General features: G+C 40.8%; 5 protein-coding genes across 18 annotated transcripts in view; 3 read left to right on the top strand and 2 right to left on the bottom strand.

Moving 5' to 3' along the window:
- The window catches only part of LOC125956006 (LIM domain-binding protein 2), an 8,125-nt gene extending 6,882 nt beyond the window's left edge, over positions 1–1,243 (top strand). For all 10 annotated transcript variants that reach the window (XM_049687425.1, XM_049687424.1, XM_049687423.1 and 7 more), the window contains exon 10: positions 1–1,243. This exon is cut by the window's left edge and continues 790 nt beyond it. The gene's annotated coding sequence lies outside the window, so the exon portion shown is untranslated.
- A 936-nt stretch (positions 1,244–2,179) lies between these two features.
- Positions 2,180–2,949, bottom strand: LOC125956009 (cuticle protein 67-like). The gene is made up of 2 exons (XM_049687429.1): positions 2,802–2,949; positions 2,180–2,740 (listed from the first exon to the last, which is right to left on the bottom strand). The coding sequence occupies exons 1-2, from the start codon at positions 2,808–2,810 to the stop codon at positions 2,342–2,344; spliced, it is 408 nt and encodes a 135-aa protein (XP_049543386.1). The 5' UTR covers positions 2,811–2,949; the 3' UTR covers positions 2,180–2,341.
- A 2,213-nt stretch (positions 2,950–5,162) lies between these two features.
- Positions 5,163–6,700, top strand: LOC125956008 (transmembrane emp24 domain-containing protein 2). The gene is made up of 4 exons (XM_049687427.1): positions 5,163–5,353; positions 5,421–5,603; positions 5,662–5,813; positions 5,879–6,700. Exons 1-4 carry the CDS (start codon positions 5,212–5,214, stop codon positions 6,026–6,028), a joined length of 627 nt encoding a protein of 208 aa, XP_049543384.1. The 5' UTR covers positions 5,163–5,211; the 3' UTR covers positions 6,029–6,700.
- Positions 6,701–6,777: 77 nt separating this feature from the next.
- On the bottom strand, positions 6,778–11,352 carry LOC125956004 (THO complex subunit 5 homolog). Of its 2 annotated transcripts, none has more exons than XM_049687414.1 (5): positions 11,223–11,352; positions 9,083–9,227; positions 8,265–9,012; positions 7,146–8,194; positions 6,778–7,083 (listed from the first exon to the last, which is right to left on the bottom strand). In XM_049687414.1, the coding sequence occupies exons 2-5, from the start codon at positions 9,209–9,211 to the stop codon at positions 6,844–6,846; spliced, it is 2,166 nt and encodes a 721-aa protein (XP_049543371.1). In that variant the 5' UTR covers positions 9,212–9,227; positions 11,223–11,352; the 3' UTR covers positions 6,778–6,843. The 2 variants fall into 2 exon arrangements, with proteins under 2 accessions (XP_049543371.1, XP_049543370.1); XM_049687413.1 differs by lacking the exon at positions 11,223–11,352 and adding an exon at positions 9,325–9,427.
- Positions 11,157–18,039, top strand: LOC125956002 (cyclin-dependent kinase 12). Of its 4 annotated transcripts, XM_049687407.1 has the most exons (9): positions 11,157–11,344; positions 11,420–11,920; positions 12,120–13,381; positions 13,444–13,866; positions 14,025–14,196; positions 14,283–15,789; positions 15,858–16,246; positions 16,335–16,808; positions 16,908–18,039. In XM_049687407.1, exons 3-9 carry the CDS (start codon positions 12,253–12,255, stop codon positions 17,119–17,121), a joined length of 4,308 nt encoding a protein of 1,435 aa, XP_049543364.1. In that variant the 5' UTR covers positions 11,157–11,344; positions 11,420–11,920; positions 12,120–12,252; the 3' UTR covers positions 17,122–18,039. The 4 variants fall into 4 exon arrangements, with proteins under 4 accessions (XP_049543364.1, XP_049543366.1, XP_049543365.1 ...); XM_049687409.1 differs by lacking the exon at positions 11,420–11,920; XM_049687408.1 differs by having other exon boundaries at positions 11,157–11,721.
- The last annotated feature ends 572 nt before the right edge of the window (positions 18,040–18,611 follow it).

The raw sequence follows: 18,611 nt of genomic DNA, 5'->3' as shown, positions 1-18,611 counted from the left end.
AATAGTCTGCAAGCATTCTAGGGCTCTAAGGTTTCGTTCAATTCCGTAAAATTAATCCTCTTCCTCAATGTTGTCATTGTTGAGAGCACATCATTTTCAATTTATTTGAGTTGAACTCATTGCAAAAGGCAATATTGGGCCTTTGAATCAAACAAACTATTGTTTACTCGTCGAAGTCGAATTTTAAAAATATCGGATAAATACGTATATCAATGAGGTGTAATATCTGTTAATTATAAAACAGTCGTTTGGTATATGTTTGCATGTTTTGAGTTTTAGGACTAAAATTAATTTTAGGAATAAATTAATTATTCTGTTTCAGTTTTTGTACAGTTATATAATTTCGTTACTGAATGCAGAGGACAAAATGACGAAGAAACAAATTTAAACAGAACCTGACTGTTGCCCGATTTGTGTCGTTTAAACAACCCATATATAATGTAAATAAAGGTTAACGTGCACTCTGGTTTTTTTTTAATTTTGGCATTGATTTATTGCATTTAAATTCTTCGAATGTCGGGTCAAAGTATTAAATCTTCACGGTTTGTTAATAAAGCATATATTGAAACATATTTACTTCATAATGCATGTTCATATGCTTCAGTTTTATGTACTGTTTTTTTAACAAATAGAAAAAGGTTATACTTTTTTATATATCACATAGTCAATTGCCACTATAAGAATAATTATCGTATATAACAATGCTTTGCTTAAGTATTGGCCATTTGGTTAGGTTAGTTAGGAGATTTTATTTAAATTAATTCGTCTTTGATAGCCTTGACTCGATGGAATACCCAATATATGATGATTTTGGTATCAGGGTCGGTTTGCTAGTATACTGTAAAAGAATTATTCGATTAAAGATACTTTTGCATATACGCAAAGTGCTATTCCAAGGTTTTCCAAGTATGGATATATACATGAATAAAATCATCTTCATGATTGTTCTCAGGAAATGTTGAAATAAAGAATATTTCATTAATTTCCGAAGTCCCGTCAGAGTTTGGTTTAAAGAAAGTATAGATAATATGATGATGGACTATAGGCAGCGCCAATGCCTATATTTGCTAATCCTTGAGACTATAGGGTATTAGTAAAAAAACATAGACGAAGTTAAGTTTCACTCTTCACTTTCTTCACAAATTTAGCGCAAAAAACGTGGGTCGATCAATAAAATTAAATGAAACATCATTCATATTTTTACACTCAATAATTAGGAAACCGCTGTAATGAAACCAATTGACATTTCCGTGTGTACATTTTTCTCATTATTAACCTTTAATTGTAAGTAAAAAGAAATAGAAAAAGAAAAGATAAACTAAATAATTTAACTCATGCAATGTAATATAAGAAAGGGTACAAATAATAACTAAATAAGAAACTTGTTAGCTGAGAAATGAAAGACTGTTTAGCAATTTTCATTATTGCACGTAATCATCTGTAAGTATTAAATGACTAGCTGCATCGACAGACTTCGCACTCTCTTCGAACGATCTTGAGTTTGTCGTTACAATAGGCATGTATAATTAACCACCCATTCAATACTGATCCAATACAATTGATTGTATTATTCAAACAAATCAATGTATGCGCATTAAGCACCGCGTTTCGAACTAAACTGTTTCATATCAAATTCATGTCGTATGTTCGACATATCTCATGGACATATTCAAGCATATGGCGTGGGCGTGGGACTTCCTGCCACGCTAAATGATGCCATTCACAAATGATATTTTCGAATGATTGCTACCATTCATCTTTAGATAGAGCTAATAGATTATTTTATGATTCGGGTGGTTCATTCAAAGGCTGCAAATTACCATTGTCTGACACCACACTACGTTTTCGTTTCTGGCGCTTCGTCTTTATATTTACGGCGCTGCAAAAGAGGCAAACGCAAACATTTTTCTGAATTCCTTTTTATGGTAATTTCTATAGTCACAATGTATTCGATCGATCTTGATTTTATGATTATGTTTTCGGTCTTTAGTAATCTTGCAAACTTTTCTTTGTCACTTGAAGTGAAACTCAAATACAAAAATTCTGCGAAACTATGCAGCCTTCCCTTCCAACACCACGTGGCGGCGTGAAGGATGAATGGTGCGTGGCAGCGTGTGAAAGAGGCTAGAAAAAGTTTAGAAAAAACCTTTTTTCGTGCAACTAATGAATTTAAAGTCCCCAAAAATCAAAAAAATATATCCAAATAAGTACAGATTGAAAAAGTACACCCAAATAAAATGACGACTGAACCGTTTTTTTTTTCTATTTGATTTTTCTATTAGTTTATATTTGATGCGTTTACTGTGTCCCTCTTACGCAAATATTCGAACGCAACCATTATTTACCAAGCGTAGTTTATACCGAAACCGTTGCTGTAGCTCATATGAGCAACTGTTGGAGCGGCAGAGTAAGCCACCCCGAGTGTCTTAACTGCAGTAGTGATTGGAGAAGCGTATCCGTGATACGGATAGGCGGGAGCAACGGCAGGGTAGGCAGATGCCAAATGGCCAACGGCCAGTCCCGGGTTACTTACGCGCACATCAGACTTACTGACGGACGAGTATGGCGTATCAATCGTCTTGGAGAAAGTTGAAACTTGTCCGAGATTACCGTAGCTGCGAAGTATGTTCGATTGCTGGCTAGTTATAGCTGGGGTGTGAATCCCAGCATAGGATGGGCCAGCAGCGTTTAATGTGTATGCTGCCTGACTAACGGCAACAGCAGCGAAGAAAACAACCAACTGTAAAAAGGAAAATATAGGATAAAATGCATGTAATATAAAAAAAGATATGTTTGCTTACCCGAAACATTGCTGGAATCACTTATAATAAGCGTTTAATTCAGAACTATTTGCTATACGTGTATAGTTTCAACTGATTAAAGCCTTTGACTTGCATCTTGTTTTTATAGGCAGCCACACCTAACCCTGTACATGGTATGTGACGAAGGTGTTCTAAATTAACGTTTCTACAGACTAGTTACACCATGTGTTTCACGATCCGTTGCTGCAAGCGTAAAACTAAAAACATAAAGTACTGTAGTACAACCTAAACATGTAACCTTGTAACAAAAACAGCTCATATGTTTCACCAGATAAAGTAAAAGTACAATTCCATATAGAGTATATAGTTCAAGGAGATTTAGAATATTTTCATCGTGTGGGCCAATCATTGGCAATAGTTGCATTTTAGTTAAACCAGAGAAGAAAGAAATGACTTATATGGGAAAGGATAATATATTAAGCAATATGGTTTAACAAATTAAAACGAAATGCAATGAGAACCCTTTTCAATACAACCGTGCAATGAAGAATCAAGCATCCAGCATCCAAGATAATATGCTCTTGCCTGTGTTGCTATGGTTCCAATCAAATCCAATCAAATTCACCAGCAAGCTATCGTCCATACTTTTCTTTATTGCTGCTGTCTTTATAGTGATCCGTAAAATTAACCACAAAGTGGCATGTAAAATTAACAGCCAAACCAATCCCTTTTGAGTGATAGGTCTAAAAGTGGCCTTTTTAAAGCTTGTAAAAGTTAACAGCTACTTTGTGTGTCATACTGGCCATTATAGTAAAGGATTTCGATGTTTTTATTTTTCCAATCAATTTAAACATTGATATATTTTTACTTGTGGCTTTGTCAGAAGACACGCCATGACACTTCATCTACACGGGCGCGAGAAAGCTGAAAATGAGATGAGAATGAAAAAGTTGAGAATGTCAAATCCCATACAAATGGAAATGTAAAGATACAAGTAGGCTGTCACAAATGTATGGGATTTGACATTCTCGCCTTTTTCATTCTCATCTCATTTTCAGCTTTCTCGCGCTCGTGTAGAGAGTCGGTGAGAATCGCCAACCAACATGTTGTCTTCCTTTCTCTTACGTAGGTGGAATGAAAATCCCATCTCCCTCTCTCCGAGTGCTCAAAATTTTAACCGAATACATACAAAAATATGTGTATTTTGTTGAGTGTGCAGTGTAACCCCTATAGAGACGAGCCGCGACTGGTGTGAGTAACGCTTTCATGATCGAGTCTGCCGAAAAATCTCTTCCTGTTTGTTTTCTGTTTTATAGAACAAGTTGCCGATTGCGTTCTTTTTGTGGCGCTGCCTCGACTGTGGTTTGCCGGTCGTCTTATCCGGCTCACACAAGTTTGGTAAGTGTGGTGTAGGAAAAAGTGTAAATATGTGTTAAAATCTTTGAAGAATGATAATCAATGCGTGCGTTGAAATATTATTTTATGTATAAGAAATTATTGCGTCAAATTTCTTATTTATATTCATCCGAAAAATGCTACGGAACAGGGGCGAGAAAGCACACACACTATCGCAAACTATAGATAACACACACACCATCGCAATCCATAGATGTTACACACACTATCGCAAAAATGCGTCGAAAATGGCACCACACATACATAAAAGGCCCATCTCGGTTATTCGAAACTGGTTCTGGCAGCGAGTCTTCGAGTCTATAGCGAACGATAGACGTGCTGCGGTTATATTTTGGTTTTGTGACAATCGCGCTACGTGTAGAGCCTGCTCAACGCGAAATAAATTATTGTTGAGGTAAAAAACCAATACATACACCTCAACCGATTGAAATAATTTAAGCGGTTATCCATTTCAAAATTTTGCCGTTGAAAACCGATAGAATAAGCCGGGCACAGAAATGCATGTGGAAAGCAGAGGAGGGGCAGGGAGGGAGCGAGTACATACCTAGTACATCGCTTGTACCTCCCCCCGTCACTTCCGGATAAATAAAAAGATGATTTAGATATAATAATTGTTCCAAAAACATACACACTTTTTCAGTTAAATATCTTTTAAAAAATGCATTATAAACGTTAAATAGTACTATTACAGAAGAACGGAGGGAGATGCCATTACATTTTCAATGTCAAAAGATAATATTGGGGTAGTTTTTCGCACCATAAATTGATTTAATCTCATGTTTAAGGTTCTTGTTCATTCCACTGGTTATTTAACAGCCAAATTTTGAAATGTTTGACCCCTACATGTATGCAATTAGAACCGGAAAGCCTACCGAATCGGTTGAGGTGTTTTACCCTAAACAGATTTTGACATCGTGGCACGACAATCGCGCTATCGTGTAGCATACGCCTAATGAGCTTGTCCAATGGGCTGTCAAATGGGTAGTGTCAGTGCTTTCATCAAACGTGGCGTGTGAAGAGCAAAATCTACATCATGGCCAATAAAAATGGCTATATTCAATCCATTTCATTAATAATTTTGCTTAGGTTAGTGCAAATCAACGGATATTTCATCACCGTTGACCCGCATTCTGAAGAATGTTTCTTCGACCGGGCTGAGGCCGGCACCAAGCTAGGTAAGTGTCCGAAAAGCTGTTTCGGTCCAGTTTTTTGTAATCGTACACACAAACTCTTCATTTTTAGGACTAATGTTCGAAACGGTAGAAGGTGGATTTTTAGATATTGAAGTACGTATCAGTGGACCCGATGAAAAAGTAATATACCAGGGAGAAAAGGAATCTTCCGGGAAATACACGTTCTCCGCCTATGAGACCGGTGTTTATCATTACTGTTTTAGCAACAAAATGTCAACGCTAACACCGAAGGAAAGTTAGGGTTTACAATTACTTCGTATTTTTTAATGACATAGTTATTTATCATCAGGTGGTAATGTTTTCCATGGAAATTGGCGAAGCACCCAAGGGTACTGTAGGAGCAGTGAACGAAGGGGAGGCTGGCCATACAAAACTGGAGGACATGATACGCGAATTATCAGGAACTCTGACTAGTATAAAACACGAACAGGATTACATGCATGTGAGTTATCCTGTCTTGGGGCTAACCTCTTGAACAAAAAAGTGATTGTTTCATTCATACAACAGGTTCGAGATCGGATTCATCGATCGATCAATGAAAGCACAAATGCTCGTGTGGTAATGTGGTCTTTCTTCGAAGCAATCGTTCTTATAGTTATGACCGTCGGCCAGGTTTATTATCTTAAACGATTCTTTGAGGTAAAGCGTGTGGTTTGAATTGAAATGAAATATATTTGTAATACATGTCGTATGACAGAAATTTCCCACGTGCACTCAATTTGTACGTCGATGTTTAAGAGCCCATTGGCGGCTAAATTTTATGCAGCCTGCCTTAGCGCATATTTGGTACCATTTTCGACGATGTTTTGCAATGGTGTGCGTTTTACCTGGCCGTATTTCTGCATCCTGTTGCACCGTCCCCAAGCCCCATAATTTTACCATCCTTATTCATAATTGTCAATATCGCTGCAACACTTCTACTCTACTTCTGCTTGCCCTTCGTGTTGGATTGCAGCTTAGATCTTACTAGAAAATAGCAACATAAATAATCAGATCCATTCATCGAAACAAGTTTCGAATATATTAGCCGGTTTAACGCGTGCCGTGACTGATACTGCAGTACAAAAATGAGTTGTCACAGCGGACATCAATTTAACACTAAATACGTTTTTTTGTTATATTTACTCGATGCACGATCGCAACATATTACGCCGCTTGTGCGGGCCTACAGTGCACATGGATGCGGAAGGATGAACCGCACATCATCGCAAAATGCGTCAGAAAGAGTACCTACATGCATAAAGGCCTATCTTGTTTGTTCGGAGTCTGCTCTATTGCCAGGCCTGTTTATTACCAGGGGTTTATCAAACAATAAGTGGTCATTTTGAGTGACTTTTGGTCAGCAGGTTAATAGCTTCAAACCTTACAGCTAAAAGTATAACACACAATAAGATAACTACACAAACTAAATGTTTGCCCATGGGCAATGTTTGTATTTATAATACTCTAATTTAATATGAAATAAATGATTGTTAAATTTGCGTAAATAAAGAAGTACTTCCGTTTGGTGCAATGCGAAAAGGCTTCGTTCGTGGTCGACCTCGGAAGGGTTTAAGAAAGCTCTTATCTTGTTTAAATTCAACAGGTATGCAATACGGGCCTTCGGTTTCTAAGAAAATATCCAAACAAGACATGGCGCGTTTTAGCTGTGTCTGTAACATCAGTGCCATATTGTTTGTAACAGGTGTATTGTTGCACCAGTATTCCATATCCTAGAAATTGGAAAAAAGGTAATATTAAACAACGAATTATGATTAATAATACGGATACTTGCCCTTACGGAGCTGTCGCTAGCAGCAGTGTGCTTTCCGTTCCAGTAAAGCGAAAAAGACCAAATGGGAGTCGTTTCAGGATAGCGGCATGGGATACAAATATAACTTTCCAGTTTTGCTGATCCTCTTACTACAATTGCTCTAAAGAATAAATCTCCTGCGAATGCTATTCCATTTTCTAGGAAATTTGACGAAACGCCAGACGCAACGTAATCTTCTAAGGTTATTGAAATCCACTGGAGAAAGGTGCTTGATATGCGTATCGGGTGGCCATGTTCATTGTTTATAGATGTATCAAATGATTTGCTTTCTATTTCGTAAATTTGCTTGTAAAGTTGTAACCTTGCTTCCCATCGAGCACGAATTTTGCGTAAGATAGAAGTTATAGTTTTTTTATTACAATCTGCTTTAAACTTTTTTTCAAAAGATTGCATAAAAGATCTGTTGTTTGGAGCGGATATAAACTCTAACCCACAAAGATCTTGTGCCCAACGATACGGTTTACCCAATCCATTTTTTTTCAAAAGACTAATAAATAGATCCGCGTCTTCCAGTATTGCTTGAAGCTGATAGTTTGTCATAGGATTTGGGCTTTCTAGACCAGTATCGTTGGAAAATAATTCGCTTAGTATTGTATCCATCGAGAGGATATCGCATGTGGCAGTTCCAGCAATTTCCAAATCAATGAGTGAGCAATTGATTGTAATAATATTGATATTAGGAAGATAATTAAAAGTTATGGCAAGTCCAGGGAGCTTCTCATGAGTAGACATATTTTTCTCTTTTGCACGTACTGTTACAGTCACGCGCAATGGATAGGCCGTCAATAGGGTTTCTCGTCTCTGTTCTGCAAGATTGGTTTTTGGTTGGTCACGATGGCGCTTTTTCGCTCCTGTATCCAGATCTTGATCGTTGTCGTCATTATCCGAATCGGCTCGATCACGATTGGAGGGATCAACTCGATGGTGAATACTAAATTCAAACGGAAGCAACGACTCCATTTGCTTCGCTTCCTCTTCGTCACCGTGAATCATAGTTGATAGCAGATTGTCTAAAATGTAGGGAGATTAAATGAATAGTGAGTGTTACTTGCGCCCTGGTATTGTAAACAATGTTATTACCGCATGTTTCGCTGTATGCAACCGCATTGGCGTACAACACATATAGAGGCGGAGCCAAAAGTCTAACATTTTTCTGTATTTCCCATCCTTTCTCGAAGGGCATTTCAAGTGCTTCCTGCAGTGGCCTTGTGGCTACAATTAGATCTCGCAAACGCGGACTTAGGGAGTCAAGGCGTTTGGAATAAGCCACAATATCTTTCTCTACGGTTTCCTTCAAAGTTTTTAATTCTTTTAAATGAGAATCCAGCTCTTTGCGTTGTTGTAGTTCCCATTCAAGACGGGCTATTCGCTTTGCGTGATCATCATATCTGGTCGTCGTTGGTCGAGAAACCGCTTCTGGCGCGTTTTGATAAAACTCATTCACCGGAATAAGATCTATCTCTTCATCTTGGCTTTTAAAGAGATAGCATTGCTGAATTTCTCGTTTTAAATGTTCTTCTTCATATAACAGATTTTGTAACTGCAACCGATTACTATCCACTCGTAATTTCTCTTTGTGCAAGGCAGTCCGTCCGTCTCGAATGCGTACTTTATCAAGGCGATTTAGTTTCTTTAACAACACCAATGCAAGCGACCCATTGACACGTGTTTCTTTTATGCGAGACTTAGCCTCTTCAGTGTTTTCCATTTTAAGTCTCACAACCTCCGAAAATACTTCCTTCAGTTCGGAGCATAAGGCATTGAAAATATGCGTGTCGTTCACAGACGAACGATTACTCGCTTCCTGCTTTTCAAAAGCAATCGTATTCTACGCGGTTACAAAATCGAAAAAATATATGTTTGTTTCAATATAGATTAGAGGGCTAGTGTTTGCTTACCAGGTATACATCATCCTTGCTCACTTTGATTAAACATGCAGATGCTTCGGACAAATTGGTAGAAGTTGTCTTACGGCGCTTCTTGTCCGCTGCAGTTTCTCGTTCCATTCCCTCTGATTTACTTACCATAACTCTTTTCAGGCACCTGATAGCCACTCCAGAAAAGCAAATGTAAGTAAAGATTAGTGGCAGGCAACAATGAATTCCGAATGCAAAATAGCTAGGTTACAAATAGCACAGACCTCGTGCTAATTCGTACACACAAAACGAAAAGTGACAGAGAAGCGCAGAAAATGAAAGCAGATTTCGATAAAAAACGACTACATGAGCGCGTCAAAATCCATGAAGCCCTCCACACACAGAACGTCTCTATAAGGTCTACACTAACACACTCAAGCAAAATACAGGTTTGTGTATTTTGCTAGAGTGTGTTAGTGTAGGCCCTGTGTGGAGGGATTAAGCCTGTGCCAGACAAAGCGCGGTCGCCTGTTGTTAACTGGGTATCAAGGTACTTTAAAAAGACAGGTAGCTTTATCCAGAACAAATCCTCGATCGTATTTTAGAAAAAACTTCAGAGTTTGACATTCACGGGATGGTGGGATGTTTACTTCGGGAACGCTCTTTTCGGAGCTGTTTTCGCTTTTCTGTGGTATTACGACAGTTCAAATTCACGAAAAGTGGCACGAAAGTTGAAGTTTATGCAAATATTCTCAAAATTCTTCCTAGTGTTTCAATATGGTATCGGTCCGTAGGTCTTGCCACCCGGCCTAGAACAAGAGCTAGCTAGCGTTCCTGGACCGTGCTCACTCGCTATAAAACATAACTCGGCAAAACGGAAGAATAGCCCCCGTGAACTTTTTATCGTTTTTTCGGGCGAAAGTTCATTTTAATTATCGCCGACTTTTCAACCCACCCTTGTATACGTTCTTAAAACGATAAAATTCAACATGACAGAAAGAGATGTAGCTAGAAAAGAAAGAGAAAGGGCTCACTTATCGATCAGCTGTTTCGTCCCAAACGTACTAAATGTATGAACGGCATAGCGCATGCTTAAACCACTGGAGTGAGAGAGATAATCATATTACGCTCTGCCGTTCTTTCACAGCATGGTCGCTTTGTTGGTAAACAAAGCATGCGCAACGATGATCATGTGGAGCGTTTCTCATGGAATTAATTGTAATAATTTCAACTCTATTCATTGTATTCCGACAAAATGGAAAAGCGATGGGAGCATGCGCTTAAGCTGGAACACTGCGTCCAACCAGCAGCTGCTAGCTCCGCTTTACTCGATGCTGAAGCGCAACACCGTTCTACAAGAGCTTTGGTTGACGGTGGTGGAAAACTTTAAAACGAAAATTAGGATATTTAGAAGGACGGGGAGGGACTGGAAAACACTTCTGAAATGATAAACAAAAGTCTATTGCATAAAATGCCTCCTCATCCATCTGCTAATACCTTAATTTATGTTTTGAAGTCTTAATCCCGTGAACAAAACAACACTCATGTGATAAAAGGTGTTAATAGTGGGTTTTTTCCAAAAGAATCATAACTTACACGTCGTGTATGTTGCTGCGTGCCCGTTAGATTTGAATTTAAGTTTTCAAAAACCTTCGCCCCTACTTTAATTTCGCCTGTGGTGAGCTATAGTTGTGCCGTTCTTTCAAAGTTTGGTCTTTCTCTTTCTGGCGCATTTGGCAGGTTGACTTTTTAGTAGGGTTGCCAACATATAGCGGCGAAATCCCACAATGACAGTTAAGCGAGAAGTTCACGGGGGCTATTCTTCCGTTTTACCACTTTCCTTGATAAAACCACCAAACTTGCCCATATCTTCTTCTTCTTCTTCTTGAAACTCACGTGGTTTTGTTGATAAAAGCGCCCTGCTATGAATGTCAAACAAATTCAAAATGGTGACCTGTCAAAGCGGTTAAGAAGTTACCTGTCTTTTTAAAGTACCTTGCTGGGTATGGAGTTGACATGTTAATACACACTGAGCGTAACAAACGAGTGCTACGGAGCATGTGGACAAGCCTTCAAATGCGCCATGTTGGACTTAACAGGCGGAATGCACATATTTTTCTTCGGCGCTTGCTTTTGCCTTTTCTTGAGTGATGAAACCTTTCTAAATTCTTATTTTTCATACCTTGGCGCTGTTCAGGTCCCAGCGTGTGCTGCTGCATAGAGGAATTTGATAGCAGCCCAGATACACGATACGATTAAGATTCTGAAGAAAAAAACGAATATAATCGTACTTCAACTGAGCACGTATGATTTTTTCATCGGCCTTATTTTCACAATCATTCTCTCAAACTCGGTCGTTCTCTGTGCCTATTTTAACAGGACCTCGTAAATTAGTTGGTAGAGCGTGCAGAAAAGTGTATTGTAATCGCAAGCGGTGTGTTTTGCAAGGCAGGAATTCAGTGCAATAATTACGTAGTGTTAAACTGTGTATAGCGCGGACTCCACTACCTGTTCGAGATACACACCAATGTGCGGTAGAGAGCTTCCCTTCGGAAGTAGCGGAAGTGCTGTTTTTCTAGGAAACCTCTGACGCCGTTTCTCAAAATTGATTCTTCAGTATAGGCCTTGGTTAGGTGCCTTTGTTACGCGCAATTGATGCGCCATCTTCTAATCGCGATACGGTTAGTAAAGAGTAATTTCAATATGCACAGTGCGTAGACTCCCGAACATCCCTTTGAAAAGGAATAGAACAAAAGAATCCCGGTCACACGCAGGAACGTAGGACGAACGATTTTCTGTTGGTGCTGATTTTTTAATAGTATCACGGCTTTTGGTTGAGCGCCGAGGATCGCTATTGCGTTGGATTGATCCTGCTCTGAGGTAAACAAATGTGGCATTGCAAAAATGTCTCTGCTTAGCCGAAGAATACAAAAACGATGAATTTATTAATTTGGAGTTTGCCATTTTGCTCGCTTGCACTGTGTTCTTTTGTATGTGATAAAGTGAACTTTCTTCCAAACTACCGGCGTCGGTACGCTGTCTAGATTTGCTTCATAGCTTTCTAATATTTTTCTCGTAGATAACCCTTTGAACGGAGCATATATCGTGGAAAACAACTGAAGTAATTAGCAATAAATCACCAGTACAACGCAAGAAGAGCAGAGCAACTGTAATCCAAATTTGTATCAGGAGACCAAGCTAACTGGAACAAAATGGAAGAAGAACGTGAACACGACCGTGATAGGGAACGATTCAAGCACTCTAAAAAGCGGTCTCGCAAAAGTAGTAAGAAATCGAGGCGCAAAAGCCGCACCACCTCGTCGGATGCGGATGATCTCTCGTCGGCCTCTTTTGGGGAAGAAACAAGGCGTCTAGTGTCCTCGGATCGCAGTCGAAAGGCTAGGCGGCCGGATACGTTCGACGATAGTAGCGGTGGGCTCGGTGGTGACGCAACGCATGTCGAATACTCTGACGTTAGTTCGGATGATTTCTCAGCGCCGGAGGCAGGCGAAATAGAGACGGATGTCACCGATGTGTGTGGGGTAGTTGGTGGATTCATAAACAATGGCAGTGACGGATCAACAGTGAAAGATACCGTGGTGAATGACTCCTTCAATTCACGCTCGATTGGGAAAAGCAGAACGAAAACGTGTTCGTATGACATCCGTGACTCGAAGAACGTGTACCACACCGACAAGTGTCGCAATGCCACACCACCCGAGGGCGACCGAAGAGTATTAGCTTTAGGGGCCTCGGTCTCTTCAAAGAGAAGCTCGCTAAAGCGCATACATTCAATTTCTTTTGATACGTCTCTGAAGAGGCAACAGCATTGGCTACATCAGAGAGATAAGAATGATCGGCAAACCAGCATCAAAGAAGATGAAATCTTGGTTTCGGCAGAAGAAAATGAAGTAGAGGAGCGGGCTAGCGGCTGCACGATGGCAAAATCGAATGTGTCGCCAGCCGTTCCTGATAGCGATGCAGTGGGCGTCGACGAGGAAGATGGTGAAGAGGATGAAGAGGAGGAGGATAAGATAGATGGAGCTGATGAGGAAGATGGTATTCAAGATGAATCTACATCCGTGTCAGCCGTGATTTCCGGTCGGCGAAGGAAAAAGAACAAAAAGGATAAAAAGCACAAAAAGAACAAGCGGACTAAGAAGCGCAAAAAAAAACTACGAAACAAATCCATATCAAGCGTAGAAACCATTTCGGAAAGTGAAGACTCATTGCTGGAATCGTTAACACCACCGTTGAGGCAGTCCCCCGGTACTGGTGGTGGTGAAAGCGTATCCTACACACCTGTACACAAAGATGCCAGTCTTACACCTGTATCGCCTGGTAAGTAGCACGAGTATTCGCGTTTAGACTTCATGGTAGTAATTAAGATGGGGTTTTCACAGGGACACCTCCACTCACAGAAGCTCAATACGATGCAAGGGTCTTACGTCACAAAGTTAGTAGTCCGTACGGTCGCGAAGTATCGACTGGTGGGGATCATAGTCCTTCCTTGGAATGCGACAGCATTGCTGTTGGTGGTGGCGGCAGTGGATCTTTTATCAATACTAGTGGTAGTGGTCGAAAGCAGTATATCTCCTCTTCACCGCATACACCTCCTGTAAGAGGAGAAAGCAGGAAAAGCCTCTATCAAGATCGAGGTGCGCTTCAGCAACAAGTTGGCAGTCCAATAGATCTGGACAGTTCGCCGCCTTCATGCAACAATTTGCATCGCAGTAAGACACGGAACAGCGATCGTGGCGGCAGCGGAAGACGCAGTCAGTCCGGTGATCAAAGGCCCTACTCTTCCCGTAGGACCCCATCTCCAAGTAAGAGTTTTTAAAACATATGTATGGACATATACAGACGCGAGCCGTAGGATTACGCCAACTAAGGGCTGTTGTAAAACAATCATTACATGGCTTTGTCCAACGTTTGTGCTGTTATATTTTATATTTTTAAATTACCACATTTTCACGCTTTATAGATGGGAATAACAAACCGTATACCCCGCCTCCTTCAAAACGGCGTCGTGATAGGTCACCACCAGAAAAGGAATTATATCGCAAAGAGGGAAGCAATAGCAGAAGCTACATAAAGCGGGAACGAGACTGGGATGATCGAAGAAGAGACGAAACACAGAAGAGAAATTACTTAAAGTAAGAATCAGGCATTTTCAGTGTACATGGGAAATGTCTTCCAATCTTTACATCTTTTGTTTATTATATTTTTTGCATATAAAAAGTACCAGTCCCACCAGTAACCGGCGTTCGCGGCGAACACCATCACTTACAGTTGGCCAAGCGGGAGGCAGCACGCGGTCAAGATCTTCCCGAAGAAGCGGCCACTACAGCCCGTCGCCTGACCGAGGATCCGTGTCTACTTCTCGGCCCCGTCACCGATCGCGTAGTGCCCGCCGATCGTCGCCACCTTTGTCTTCTGGCAAACGGTTCTCCAGCAGTCGGTCACGTTCTCCGCCATTATCATCAGCGAAAAAATATGATCTTCAGGAGAAGATCACTGATACTAGCTTCTTCGCGGAACTTATCAAGGATAAACATAAACGAAGGAAGACACTACAGGAGATATTGGAAACGAACGAGAAGCGAGAGGGACCGAATGCCGCATTATCGCTCGAAAACGAAAATAGCATTTCAAATGATTGCCTGAATTTGGATGGCAGCAATAATGTCCTGGGTGGTGTTAGTAATGGATCAGTGGTTACCTTTCCCAATGGCTATCAACATGGCGGCATTACCAATCTTATCGATATTCCAATGCCACGACCAGCAGTGTCAGCCGGAGTATTGTGTGAATCAGTACGTATCACTGTACCTGAACGCTCTAATGCCGCCTTGGAAAATACGACTAACAGCAATAATGGCAAAACGAATAATACCACGGCACACGATATGTGTATTCCTGTGATACCGAACAGTGGCATAAAATCGACGTTTACGCAATCCATACCACAGAATGCCACTGACGATAAACTGTCGATCAACGATCCATCCTCCGCAAATAGTACGGGAGTTGTGGACAGTGCGAACACCGTCAACATCAGCAGCAGCGTCAACATCAAAACAAAACCAAAAAGTCTCACCAAACTCCCAATGCCTCCAGGTGTAAACGTTGCTGAGTTAGTAGGTGCACAGACACCCAGCCCAGCTGGTCCCATTAGTCCTGTTGCTGTGGTGATGAAAGTAATGCCCATTCCGACGCTTACAACAACCGGTGCCGTGCCGTTATCCGCTCACGGTAATGTGAATAGTGATGCACCGACAACGTTAGCAAGCGGTGTTATCTGCGGAAGTACTGGGGGTAGCGGTGTTACACACACAACCAAGAAAGGACTACTAAATCTGCCGATGCCGCCGATGGTGCCCGGTTCGGAGGATTTGAGTGGTGATGAAGATATGGGCTCTCCGCTCGCTGCTGGCCTTCGTCGAATAGATGATTCACTAACGAAGTCTACGGCTGTCGCTACAATACAACATAAGCAATCTTCAGCGAGTCACCATTACAACAACAATAACAATAACACCTTAAACAGCAACCGTTACAAGGGTACTGGTCCGACAACCGGAATATCTGGAGTAAAATCACAAACCCCAAGGCCCCGGATTCTGAACCGACGCCATTCGCGCAACATGACCGCTCCAATGTCGGCATCTGGGGGTAAAGATTGGGGCGAACGGTGCGTGGAAGTTTTCGAAATGCTTGAACAAATCGGGGAGGGCACGTACGGACAGGTAATGGGTCACTTGTAGCTTATTGAGGGGTTTGAGCCTGATTAGCATCTTGTTTCGTTCAACCACAGGTTTACAAGGCCAAGGATCAAATGACTAAAGAACTGGTTGCGCTGAAAAAGGTGCGGCTTGAGCACGAAAAGGAAGGATTTCCTATCACGGCCGTGCGTGAAATCAAAATATTACGTCAGCTGAACCATACAAACATCGTGAATCTGCGCGAAATCGTAACCGACAAGCAGGATGCGCTCGAATTTCGCAAGGACAAGGGATCATTTTATCTGGTGTTCGAGTACATGGATCACGATTTGATGGGACTGCTCGAGTCAGGGCTGGTGGATTTCAACGAACAGAACAATGCTAGTATCATGCGCCAATTACTGGATGGTCTAAACTACTGCCACAAGAAGAATTTTTTACACCGCGATATAAAATGCTCTAACATTCTAATGAACAATCGGTAAGTATTTATTGTATTTCAGGCATCACGGGGCTGCTTTTAGATTGCAAATAGCATTTTTCGACTAATTGTGTTCATATTATCGTAGTGGAGAGGTAAAGCTTGCTGATTTTGGACTCGCCCGTTTGTATAATGCAGACAACCGAGAGCGTGCCTATACGAACAAGGTGATTACGCTCTGGTACCGGCCTCCAGAACTATTACTCGGTGAGGAGCGCTACGGACCGGCGATTGACGTGTGGAGCTGCGGCTGCATTCTTGGGGAACTGTTCCTCAAAAAGCCCCTATTTCAAGCGAACCAAGAATTGGCCCAGCTCGAGATGATTTCGCGACTCTGCGGCACCCCTACACCCGCTGTCTGGCCGAACGTGATAAAGTTACCTTTCTTCAACACACTTAAATCGAAGAAGCAGTACCGCCGTAAGCTTCGTGATGATTTTGTGTTCATGCCAACTCCCGCTCTCGATCTGCTCGATAGTATGCTTGTGTTAGATCCCGATCGTCGAATAACTGCAGAAGATGCGTTAAAATCAAATTGGTTGAAGAATGTAATACCAGATCAGTAAGTCGTTAGGGTATAAGCTTTTCGAATAAGCACCCATAGGAGGGGTATAAGCAGTTATCCTTAAAATAATGTTATTTCTCTTTCTTTTGGTTTTAGGCTAACACCACCGAAGCTACCGACTTGGCAGGATTGCCATGAACTGTGGAGCAAAAAGAGGCGCCGCCAGCTTCGTGAGCAGCAGGAAGCTGCGCAGAACCTGCCCCCCGGTAAACCGTCCGGTGGCATGGGGAAGATGGTTTGTGATGGTCACATCTCTTCTGTTCCAGTTACGGGCGGCGGGTGTGGTACGACCAGTGTAAATATGGTCTGAATGCAGTTCAGTGTATATAATCAAACAGTCATTCGCGCCATATGAAAACATCTGTTTTCTTCCTCTACACGTGTTTTATCTTTTTTTATCGGTTTCCTACGGCGGTTTTCTATCACTATCATCATCAACAATAATTTATCGTGTACTACAATTCTGCGTATGATTGCACTTGCATACCACGATATGTGTGCGTATGTGTGTACAAATTGTATTGTATTTCTGCTGCAACGTAATGATTTGTAAACGTAACTAGTCCTTCATAGATTTTCCTCTCTCTTCCAATTCTAAAGGGTTTAATTAAATTGGAATGGAAAATACAGGTTGGGCTAACATTCATTTCTAAATCTTACTATTGTATAAAGTAGACCATAAAACTTATTATGGGGAACATGTCGGGAATAGAATCGAGGAAATTATACCTCCCCATTCGATCATTCACAGAAATACAGAGAGCTAAACAGAACCTACACTTTTTAGTATACAAAGAAATGGAATTATTAGAAATGAAATTATTGAAATAGATAAAAAGGAAAGAGTATGAATAATGACGATAATTGCAAAATATAGGCCAGGGCCGGATAATAAGTGAAAGCGGATACTATTCCTGATAAAACCATTAAACTTTTCCGTGTTCTTCTTTTTCTTCTTCAAACGCATGCTGCTTTTTTGATGACCAAGATCGTGAAATTTTTAACCTTTTTCCAAAATCCGGTTGCTGCGTTGTTATATAGAATATAACACCACCTATTTAAAACGGTAAAACGGAAATGAGCCCTCGTGATCTTCTGTCTTAATAGCTATTCAAGGATTTCGCGGCTATAAGTTGGTAACCTGCTACTCAGCAAATGCGCCAGTAAGAGAAAGGAAAAGACCGCCAAAGTTGCAGCGTTGCGTTTCAGCATCGATTAAACCGTAGCGAGTAGTTGCTGGTTAAAAGCAGTGATACATCTTAAGCGCATGCAACCAACTCTATTCCACTCTGTCGGAATTTAATAAATAGAGTGCAATTATTGCAATAAATTCCATAGCAAATGCGCTACATGATCGTCGTTGCACTTGTTTGTTCGCAAACAAAACAGCCAACTCGATTTATTACGTCTACTTGATTTCGTTTAACTCGAAATTTGAATTTCTCATTTCAAATGGTGTTGTGCTAAAATGTTGTGCTCAATTTTTTTTACAAAGACTATTTATTACAAATTTAAGCTTGCACGCGATTTTCTGAATTCGGGTGTGTCTAGGATTTGTCAACTCGATTTTTTACGTCTGCTTGATTTCTTTTTACTCGAAATTTTGAATTTCTTATTTCAAATTGAGATGTTTGTACCAAACCGCTGTAGTTCCCATACAATTATTTCATTTCAAATTTGCACTTGCACTCGATTTTCTGAATTCGGGTGTGTCTAGGATTCGTCAACTCGATTTTTTACGTCTACTTGATTTCGTTGAACTCGAAATTTTGAATTTCTGCTTTCAAATGGTGTTGTGCT

The sequence above is a fragment of the Anopheles darlingi genome, chromosome 3 (genome assembly GCF_943734745.1).
Source record: "Anopheles darlingi chromosome 3, idAnoDarlMG_H_01, whole genome shotgun sequence".
Lineage (NCBI taxonomy): Eukaryota > Metazoa > Arthropoda > Insecta > Diptera > Culicidae > Anopheles > Anopheles darlingi.
Note: the sequence above shows the minus strand (reverse complement) of the source record. Positions and strands in the feature narration are given on the sequence as shown.